Source organism: Enoplosus armatus, chromosome 10 (assembly GCF_043641665.1).
Source record: "Enoplosus armatus isolate fEnoArm2 chromosome 10, fEnoArm2.hap1, whole genome shotgun sequence".
Lineage (NCBI taxonomy): Eukaryota > Metazoa > Chordata > Actinopteri > Centrarchiformes > Enoplosidae > Enoplosus > Enoplosus armatus.
Genome location: NC_092189.1, coordinates 16,056,597 through 16,067,213, shown reverse-complemented (window position 1 = coordinate 16,067,213; position 10,617 = coordinate 16,056,597). Strand labels below are relative to the sequence as shown.

The 10,617-nt window shown below is 41.1% G+C and overlaps 2 protein-coding genes and 1 non-coding gene across 4 annotated transcripts; 1 reads left to right on the top strand and 2 right to left on the bottom strand.

Annotated features, from left to right (window-relative positions):
* Positions 1-507: 507 nt before the first annotated feature.
* On the bottom strand, positions 508-579 carry trnae-uuc (transfer RNA glutamic acid (anticodon UUC)). The gene has a single exon. It is a non-coding gene; the product is annotated as a tRNA-Glu (tRNA).
* Positions 580-1,300: 721 nt separating this feature from the next.
* ube2a (ubiquitin-conjugating enzyme E2A (RAD6 homolog)) lies at positions 1,301-5,094 on the top strand. 2 transcript variants are annotated; one of them, XM_070913097.1, is made up of 6 exons: positions 1,301-1,424; positions 2,774-2,854; positions 3,069-3,094; positions 3,531-3,620; positions 3,771-3,859; positions 4,048-5,094. In XM_070913097.1, the coding sequence occupies exons 1-6, from the start codon at positions 1,381-1,383 to the stop codon at positions 4,174-4,176; spliced, it is 459 nt and encodes a 152-aa protein (XP_070769198.1). In that variant the 5' UTR covers positions 1,301-1,380; the 3' UTR covers positions 4,177-5,094. The 2 variants fall into 2 exon arrangements, with proteins under 2 accessions (XP_070769198.1, XP_070769199.1); XM_070913098.1 differs by lacking the exon at positions 3,531-3,620.
* Positions 5,095-5,155: 61 nt separating this feature from the next.
* On the bottom strand, positions 5,156-9,883 carry nkrf (NFKB repressing factor). Its single transcript, XM_070913425.1, has 3 exons — positions 9,675-9,883; positions 9,159-9,283; positions 5,156-8,175 (listed from the first exon to the last, which is right to left on the bottom strand). The coding sequence occupies exons 2-3, from the start codon at positions 9,247-9,249 to the stop codon at positions 5,891-5,893; spliced, it is 2,376 nt and encodes a 791-aa protein (XP_070769526.1). The 5' UTR covers positions 9,250-9,283; positions 9,675-9,883; the 3' UTR covers positions 5,156-5,890.
* Between the last annotated feature and the right edge of the window lie 734 nt (positions 9,884-10,617).

The following is a 10,617-nucleotide window of genomic DNA, read 5'->3' as shown; positions in this document are numbered from 1 at the left end:
TATTCTTCATCGATATTAGTATCATTCACGTGGGTAGTGTACTCTACCACCAAGGACTAGTTAACGTTTAGCTAACCGTTGAAGACACTGGTATCTAAGCGACAGTGAATGACAGTTTTCGATTAATGTTTAGTAAACCGTTACGCGGTCACAGGTGTGGCGTCAAATTAAGTTGCGGAGTAAAAACATGTCGGTTGTACAAGCTAACGTTGGAGTTTGTTTTGAGTCGCGTTTGTTCTCCTGTACTGCGTTAGACTACGATAAGTGTTAAATGGGTATCTTCCGGGAATGTCCAAGCCCTTGTGAGATGAGAGCAATTGAGGATAACTCCTAAACGGGCGGGGTCTACTCTAGGTTCTCTGGAAATGATGAGCGAGTGTTGTGAAAGCTATATCAAATGACCTAGGTTACAGCTAAAACACTCACCATTTGTCAATAATTATGTGTGCCCAGAGTAAATCAAAAGTTACGTGAAAGTTATTTTTTGAGTTTAGACAAAAGCTTCCATTCCCATACCGGGAGTCGAACCCGGGCCGCCTGGGTGAAAACCAGGAATCCTAACCGCTAGACCATATGGGACATGAACAACGATTTGCAATATGAAGTACTTATCAGCAGCGACAACGTAATAGCATTAGTCTGACAACCCAATAAGGTGAAAATATCATGGTAGTTACAAATTACTTTTAAAGTAATCATGTTATTACTCGTGCTGTGGGTTATTGTGACATTTAATGTACAACACTTGGGACCTAAGTACCATCTAGTGGTCTTTCAATGTTACTGTACACTGAATACAAGACGTCAGCCAAAAATATCTAGTATTAGTAACAGTCACAGGTTATACCTAAACTAAGTAATTGTATATAGGTTGAATTCATCGATAAAATTATTTTTAAAAATGAACACGTGAAAGAAGGGAAGGATTAAACATTAAAAACATACGAATCTTTAACATGTTCCCAACAAGCTAAACATGGGTGCTAAACGTATGACGTAACTTTCGTTGGAATGATACATGTGAAGCGAGGGGTCCTCCCATCTATCTAAAAAATACTCTAGCTACATTTACAACGAGCTGAAAGTGGTTCACACAAGTAAATTGGTATAACTGACAATATCACGGTCAGTGATACTGTTACTTTGTGTTTATGTAGCTATACAGCTCACGGATTTACAGCCAGTCGATGTTTATGTCCTCTTTCAAGTGTAAGTGGTAGCGCCCGTTGAATAGCAGAGGCAGCCAAATATTTGCCAAACTAGCAATCGTTGGCTAGCCAGCTAGGAGTTAAAATAATACACCTATCAAAAAAATAATAATTTCCTTACACTTGGGTCACTTACGTTTATGCTAAGGATTTAGGTTTCCGTGTAAACAGGATGTCAACTCCAGCAAGACGACGTTTAATGAGAGATTTTAAACGGTAAGCGAAAAGAAAACAACAGAGAAGTAGGTATAGCTAACGTTAGCAACGTACGGCTAGCCTGTTAGCGTTAGCCTAAACGGCGTTCTAAACTACAACACCACTATCAAATTATAATACAAATAAGACGTAAAAACACGGGCGGATTATAGTCGCGGTTTGGCTTTGGTGACGGTACTTGGCTCTAAATTGGGATAGTATTAACAAAGTAATGACCGGTAAGCTATTGACAGGTAACTTAACGATAATTGTTAACGTAACTGGTAGGTAACGGACACCAGCGCTAGCAAGGTAACGTTAGCCAGAAGTAGTAACGTTGATGTTGTGTAGCGTTAACTTACTGCTCGCTTTCGTATATAGCTAGATGTCGCACTACCAGGATTCATTGCCGTATTAACATATCATTTCCTCTCGAGCCTTCCCCGAAACTGTTAATGGCTCTGTTCATATATGATTTATGTCGGCTGTATTTGTAACTGGTTGTTGTGGATACATTTCAAGTCTTTGGCCAGATGGCCCTTCACAGCCAGATGAAACGTTTGGGTAGTTGTACACTGTCCAATATACACTGATCAAGGGAGCTCCTATCCCCGGGCCTTGATAGATCACTATCTAAGCCTGAGGATAAGCAACCATCTGCCATGCAGTCACTAAAAACCTGCAAACACTCAGCACAGTCGGCTATGGCACATGGTTTCTTATCCCTGATCTACAGTATGTTCCAACTGAATAGTACTGATGGTCACAGAGTCCAAGACCTAATCCTGCTTGGCCCACTGTCAAATCAATCAACACAATATTTTTTTTGACAACGTGACTAAAATAAATATTAATTAAGAATGTGGGTGTAATGATCAAGCAGGTAAAGGCATTGTTCATTTTAACTCTGTTTGAGAAAGTCCACTAGAGACAGTTTTGCCACTTATTACTACTAACAATATTACTACAGTATGATTGATGGTATTATATTACAAAAGAAGATGAATAATTAGCACTATAGTAATGATCGTATTATGTTGATATGTCACCCAGCTGTAAATCCTGGTGAAGTGTTTGTCATTGGGAAATCTGCAAACTCTCAGCCCTCCTTCAGCATACAGTGGCCCACCCCAGGCTTACAGATACAATTTAGGGCTTCTATTCCTGTTTCATATTCAACAGACCCTTGCTGTCTGCTGATTTGTAAATTCAAACTTTTTAATATTATTAATTATTATTACTAACCTGCTCTGTTAAGCCACCATCAGGGACATAATACAGTATGTCTGATAGTAATCACGTTGATATCTATGTGTTATGCTCTGTCTAATATCACCTGTATTTAATCTGGCTTTTCCTGTATCCGTTAGGCTGCAAGAGGATCCTCCAGCTGGAGTTAGTGGGGCCCCATCAGAAAACAATATCATGGTATGGAACGCTGTCATTTTTGGGTAAGTTAAGTTGATTTGTTAAAAGATGGGTTTTATACATTTTAGTAATTAATTGTTTTGTAGAAGTATACACTGCTTATTTTTGGACATAAAATAAGTGTTAAAGCTGTAGTTAATGTCAGCAGGTTTTGTGAGTATGTCAAATCTGAGTATGAAAAGTGCATAGGAGCTTTTTGTAAGTTGATATACAACCTGTCTGTTGCCTCTCTTTTAGACCGGAGGGAACACCTTTTGAAGATGGTAAGTCCTCTTTAAAGCTCTCTACATCTCTCTACATCTAAATAATTTATCTCACCAAACCATGCTATGACATTAATCCAGGAAATATTCATGATGACTCTAAAAGCACTGGATTTTGGAATTAGATTATATTGATTGGTATGGTTATGAGTAGATTTTAGATGGTGCCTTGAAGGTGTATCAGAGTTTGTTTTGCCAGTAAACTACAACTACTGATCCAGTCTCCTACATGGACCTGATGGAGTCTGTGTTTTTGAATACATTTAGATGTTTTAACCAATAACGTACTGCACTGGACTTTGTCAAACTTTCCTACAAAACCAAGAATGGCATTAGTTGTCCAAGAAGGCAAATCTCTGACTTACACAAATGATTTAGTCTTGCTTTTGAGCATCATATCAACATCACCAAAATAACCATTTATTCTTACTTTCAGGAACCTTCAAACTTACCATTGAATTCACAGAGGAATATCCAAATAAACCTCCAACAGTGCGATTTGTCTCCAAAATGTTTCATCCAAATGGTATGTACTTCACTGTCTTGAGTGGATAATTGCACTAACACTTTAAATTTGCAGCAATAAAAAGTTGTTACATTTATCCTGTATTTATCCCAGGAAAACTGTACTCCGTCATCTGTGTAAAAAAGCCTTATTCTCTGTGCTCTATTGCAGTGTATGCAGATGGCAGCATATGCTTAGATATACTTCAGAATCGTTGGAGTCCAACCTATGATGTCTCTTCAATCTTAACTTCAATACAGGTAATCTGACACTATGCAGATAAACACACCATGTGCCAATGCAAATCAATTAAGATGAATTAAGTAGTCAGTTTGACGTACAAATAATACCCACAATATCAACAATCAAGTAATTTAAACGTGATGACTTTGTCATAAAACTTTTCTAGAAACCTAACCCACTGACATTCTTTGTTTTATATTTAAAGTCTTTACTGGATGAGCCAAACCCAAACAGTCCAGCCAACAGCCAAGCAGCCCAGCTGTACCAGGAAAACAAGCGGGAGTACGAGAAGAGGGTTTCTGCTATTGTTGAACAGAGTTGGCGTGACTGTTGACCCCTGTTATCGTTCGAGTATGAACAGTGTCCAGCCCAAAATCAAGAAACCACCGATCAAGAAAACAACTGATCTCAGAAATAAAATGACACATCTTAAAATCCTTCTCAGTATATTTGTCCCATAACTGTTGCTAAGTTTGTATGCTGTTGTGTTGTGGCATTCACTCCTGCCGAATGCTATTGTTGGGCAATAGCATATGTTTGTTAAAAGTTAATGTACCTTGTTATATCTGGGTTACTTGCTACATGCCCCAACTCTTTTCTTTTTTTTTTAAAGGCAATAGCCAGTCTCTCAGTTGTCACTTTTCTACCTGTTTATTTATACATGAAGTAAACTGGCTGGATGATAAAGTGACGGTTAATTAAATGTGTTTGCTGTGTGGTTTTCTGTGTAGATACAGACAGTTCATATCTACAAAAAACAAAGCTGTTCGTGGGTGTTTCTCCTTCTGTTTCAGTGGCCTCACTCCTTTTGGTTTTTGTTTCTTTCTGCCTTTTGAAAGCCTTTCAGGGGGATAGAAAACTACCCTGACATTGACATCTATCCCTCTAAGTCAACTCAACAGATACCTTTCAGGGTACTTATAAAACCATGCCTTTGATTTAAAAAACAAAACAAAAAACGTTCTCATTATTGGTGAATACACATGTCCCTCTTCAACACAGAAACAAGACATTTAGTACCCTTTCCGGGTACTTCTTTTGTTTCATGCACAGAGTTTCATAATGCTGACGTTCAAAAGCTGTGTGAGAACATTTCTATGCTATTTTACAATCTTACAAATCAGCTGTCATAATAGGCTGATTATACTGTTAAAACAGGATGGTGTCTGTTTTCAGATTATAAAACTTTGCACTGGTAACCCATGTAACAAACTGTACATTTTCTTGTAAATAAAATAAATATACATCAGTTGCCTCTGTTGTTTTATAACTCGCAGTATAAAAATATCCATCAAGTTCAGCCTGTTGATGGTTATCAGTTTTAATTTATTGTTATTACAGCTGTGAAAACAAGCAGACAGGTTAACTATACTCACATAAACCAACACATCTGACATTTAACAAAGATCACAGCTTTGATTTTCTGATCAAGGATGCAGCTTGTACTTGTAGAATGATCTCCTGGTGTTAAAAGAGCAAACAACATTGCAGGTATTGCTGAATAGAGATGTATCACTACAATGAGACTGGTATGAACTCCTAACTACAGTTTGATGTCAATGCCTCGCTAATCCTCATTCCTCATGAGTCAACTGTCTACAATGTTCACAGACAAGCAGAGAAAAAGCTGCATATTCTGCCAGGTTCCTAACATAGAAACAAAAAGTGGATTTTGGTGACAAAAACCTCATAAAGCCATTTTTTTTAAATTGATAAAATAACTGTAGCATCATCAGGATATGATACCACAAAGCACTGAAAAGAAGCTGTTGTGCAAAAGTGAAACAAATATAGGACATTTGGAATGGCAGGAGACAAAAAGACAAATAAAATGACTTCTCCTAAAGCCCCTGCTAAAGCTAAAGTACATTTCATGGCAAAGGAATGCGGAAACCACAGGTGGTACCTGAAGGATTCTCATTTATTAATGTGTGTTTAAATTTGTCACACAAGTATAAACAAAGCAGTTACACTTGAGTGCGATTTGTTCTGAAGTCCAAGCCGATGACAATTTGCCTTTTTTGTTTTCATTTTGCTCTGCATGCAAATTAGTGAGAGGCCTGGGGTTTCACCAGCTCATACCGTCCCACCTGTCCTTCCTGTAAAAGCTGACCAATCAGCTGGTCTTTGTGTACTTTGCGACTGACAACAAGGAACCGCTGCCGTCCCTGTCCGTATGACTTGCTTCTTAGGCCGTATTTCTGAGATATCTGGTGGATCTGCTTGCGTTCATCATTGGTGAGGTCAGTTGAGAAACGAAGATCATCCTGGCGGTCAGAGCTGGCATAGTTACGAATGATGTCCTCAATGTCACGCTTGCTGAGCTGGTTGCCAGTTTTGTCCGTGTCCATACCCAACCCTTCTCTGGAGAACTGCTCCTTCACTCTGATTGGTTCTGCGATGCCTTCCCCATCTCGGCCCAGACCACCTCCTTTCCAGCCCATCTTGCGGAGCAGCTGGTTTCCAATGTTGTCTTCCTTAATCTCCTGCCTTGTGGCCTCTTCACCGGAGCGAGCCAGGATCTGGGATCGGGATATGGCGTCGTTGTGACCCTCCTTTCGTAGGTTGGATTTGACCACAGCCTGCGTCTGTCTCAACGTGGCTAAGGCCTCCTCTGCTGCAATGTGCTTCACTATTTTCTTGGGCCCAATTCCTGCTGCCACATACTGTCCTTCCAAGTAAACTTCACACCTCCAGCGATGATCAGGCAGAACCGTGAACTTGTAATCAGCAGTCACTTTATTAAACTGAGCTGTGTCATTAATGATACAGATTGCATTGTCAGAGTTTTCCAGGATAACCAACTCGCTCAGATGTTTCTTTTTGCCACCCTGTTGCCCAAAGCGTCCACCAGAATCGGACTGATTATTTCCTCTGGAGTATTGTGACTGTTGTTGTTGCTGTTGTTGCTGTTGCTGCTGCTGCTGCTGCTGCTGTTGCTGCTGCTGTTGTCGTTGCGCCTGGTTCATGCGAAGTTTCCTGACTGCCTCTTCAGCCGCTGCATGCTTTGAGCTCTTTTTAGTGCCTGTTGCCTGCGCCACCAGCTCATCCTGCAGGAAAACACTGCACAGCCAAGCACTGCTGTTGGGGAGCAGGTCGAACTTGTAGTCTATCTTCATGCGATTAAAAGCCGCAGAATTGTTGAGTATGCAGATGGCGTCGTGAGCATTGTCCATAACCACAAACTCTGTCCAGTGCTTCCGTTTGTCAGGCTCGTATTGGCCCTTAGAGCTGGGTGTCGGCTTATCCTCTGGGTTGCGGAGTGCAGGTAAAAAGGCCGGGGTTGGGCTGTGCATCTGGCACACGACTATGTCATTGACCACTGAGTGTCTGTATTTTCGCTGCACCACACGAACCTCGACTGGTTTCAGGAAGAGTTTTACAGCCTGCTCAGAAGCCCGATCCCTCGCTCCATTTTTACTCCCAGAGTATCCAGTGGCAAGATACACACCCTGGCATCTCAGTTCACAGGCATAACCGTCTGTTGGTACTTTCCTATTCTTCGGTAGGTCAGCCTGAGGAATATCCTTCAGGTTGACATAAATATACTCAGGATTAGTCTTGCAGGCCTGAATGCTCCGGCTCAACATGAAATTATAGTTTGGCGACTCACTTCCAGTCATGAACATAGGGTCCCTAAAAGCAACAGCCAACGCAGATGCTACATTGGCAATCAGCCTTTGCTTCTCATCTAATGTTGACTGAGATACAGGTAGAGGCTGTGATGAAGAGCCCGACTGAGAAGTGGTGGGACTGCTCCTGCCCGGGCTGTTGTAGACTCTGCAGAATGGCCTGCTTGATGAAGGCCGGTCTTGATGACTGTACCCCAAACCCTGACGCCCCGAATCCCAGCCTCCTGATCTGCTCCCTCCCTGGTATCCATTGTATCTGTGAGGCTGAGAATAGGAATCTGAATTTCGAGAGGTGTGGGCTTCATACTTGTTTACATAGTCCTGCTGTGTTTTTGCCATGAAGTTTGAAGAAGAGGACCCTCGTCCTCCATAACCCAACCCACTTGTACTACCTGAAAAAATCTCTCGATCTCTGTCTCTATCTCTATGGGAACCCCAAGAGTCAGAACTGTACGATGGCACTCTGTCAAAAGCCGGCCTCAGGGAGGAAGAGCCCTGCGCTCTGCTGGTGCTGCCGTAGGAAGAGTGTTCAGAGTCCCACTGTCTCACACCGTACGACTCACTCCTCCTGCGCTCCTTATCATTCTCCTTCTCATCAGCGCCACTTCCTCCACTGCTTCCACCACTGACAAAGTGTACAGGCTCAAACCGAGGTCTGGAACCAAATTTTGACACAGGCATTTTCCTCATGGGCTCGTCTCCTGCAATAACATGACACAGGAAAACAGTTAGAAAACTGGAAAGGATGTCTGATTTGACCTAGGGCACTTAAGGATTAACCAATTATCATCTCAGATGGGCAAAACAGGGTTAATGTGAGAAAAGTCCCATGAAACTGATGGAAAGTGTGATTTCACAGGCCATAAAGCTCTGAACCTTTAAAAGGACAAGTCTGGTAATAGTCTGTATTAATCTTGCTGTCAACAAATCCCAATGTTGAATTGATCCTATTAACAAGTATTGTCTGTGAAGCCAAAGCCTGATACAGCTTATTCCTCTGTGCCATAGACCTCTATCGTTGTCCAAAAACTGCTAGAAACCCATAAATGAGCCATACTATTACACTGTTCCTTCATTACCACTAGCCACTGTAGTTTATTTTGAGTCAATCCCACATTCACCTGTCCAGCTGCTTTACATACTCAGGAGTGCACCAAATCTGCGGCTGCAAATAGTCCCCAACCAATGCACTATTTACTCCTGTTTGAGTCATGTTTACTAGACACTGATTAAGGAAATTACTAAACTTTTTATTAAAATAAAAAACAGTATTTATTTGTGGCCTGTTTTTAAAGATTTACATCTTCAGTAGGAAGGAGCCACAGACAAGCTGGAGCAGTCTGGAGACAAACACGTTAGGTTTTGGTCTTTTCTCTGAATTTGTTGACAATAACAAAAATATAGAATAATGCCAGCCTTATTCTTTAACATTGGAGAGAGCTGCAATTTTGCTGAAACCCTCGAAACACACCTCTGAACCATGTTACTCAGCAAATCAGTCTTGTACTCAATTACTGAATGTTGCATATGTCTAACAGTAGTTGTAAAAATATGATACAAGATACTTTGGGGGCATATTTGGATATGAGGATGTAATTGTGACACACAAACAGTACATAACAACAAGGAAATGGTATTTTTCATTTCAAGACACTTCTAAACACAACCACAGATCGATACTCACTGCCATCAGAAGAAGTAGGTCTCTTTTTTGCTTCAGAACTAGGACTTGGGTCAAAGGAGGGCATTTCGCCAGTGTCAGTCCCTTCTGCCATCACCAGCACGGTCCAAATCAAATCCAGGCCATACCTGTTATTGAGGCCACAGACGTGAGTAAGACATTACGTGAATGGATGAAAATACACAAACACAACATCTGGACATAATGAGTTAATACTCCATGCTGCCTATAGAGGCTCAAAACATAGCATAGAAAACAAACACCACCTAGCAGCAGCATGCAGTGACTGAAATACAAACTATGTGTCTGGACAAAACATTGCAATACACTACTAAATATTTTAAGGATATGATGTTAAAGGAGAGAAATCAGCTGCATTTTGTACCAACAAAAGGCCTTGACAGAGTGACGCAGTAGGCCAACAGGGTGCATCTCTCACAAGCAAACATGTTGGAGAAGCTAAACATTACATGCATCAACGTGTAAATGTGCGACTAGTTAGCTATATCACATTCTCACCTTAAGGTGTAGCCTTTGGTCCGATTTATATATCTGGCCTTCAGCTGAGCAGGAGACAGTGCATTTATTTTTATTTTTTATGATCAACCGGCTATTATTATCGTGCTAGCCTCTTTTAGCTATCTTAACGTTGGCAACCCGGTAGTGGCTGCTAGCGTTAGCCAGCTAGCTTAGCTGGCTCAGGCTAGAGCTAACCCAGCTCCACTTCAGCAGCGACAGCCTGCTCATATAGATTTTTTTTTTTTATCAGATTCAGCTCGTCCTCAGAGAAAACCGACATGTAGGTTTGTATCCTTTAAGTTGAATTCCCCGAGACGGGTAAGTTGAAAATGCTCCGCGAAACCTCCTGGGAGCTACAGATACCCATTCAACTAACTAGCAGGAAGCATCCATTTTCTGGTCCTGCTACAGGAAAATCATGGCGTCTGACACACCGCACTGACCCAGAATGCTTTGCCGCCGGACAGTTCAAGCTCAGCGGGCTGCTGTCAGTGAGTCATTACTTTGTACATGTGGCTTACAAACTGAACTGGACATACAACAGAAATAAGCAAAATATCGTCCACTGATAGTTGAGATACAGTATGTTAATCTGAGTGTATGCAATGACACCAGAGCAGTACAGAGTTACAGTATGAATTAAAAGTATTGTTTAGGGGTTCAATAACTTTAAAGGCGGTGATAGTTTACAGGCAGTATGTGAAATATGTGTACTCACTTTTCTTACCTTAGTTTGCAGCACCTTCCTATCATTGCCATGTACTGTAAAGTATTGCACATTCATTTGTTTACTTCTGCTCAGTGGTGGACAGTAACAAAGTACATATACTCAGGTACTTTACTAAAGTGCAGTTAAGAGGTACTTGTACTTTACTTGACTATTTCCATTTCCTGCTACTTTATACTTCAGCTCCACTACATTTCAGAGGCAAATACTGTACTT

Coding starts and splice junctions, on each gene's coding strand:
- ube2a (XM_070913097.1), top strand. CDS start 1,381: ATGTCAACTCCAGCAAGACGACGTTTAATGAGAGATTTTAAACG. Junction 3,621..3,770: donor CAAAATGTTTCATCCAAATG/GTATGTACTTCA, acceptor GCTCTATTGCAG/TGTATGCAGATGGCAGCATA. Junction 3,860..4,047: donor CAATCTTAACTTCAATACAG/GTAATCTGACAC, acceptor TTATATTTAAAG/TCTTTACTGGATGAGCCAAA.
- nkrf (XM_070913425.1), bottom strand. CDS start 9,249: ATGGCAGAAGGGACTGACACTGGCGAAATGCCCTCCTTTGACCCAAGT. Junction 8,176..9,158: donor ACCTACTTCTTCTGATGGCA/GTGAGTATCGAT, acceptor ATGTTATTGCAG/GAGACGAGCCCATGAGGAAA.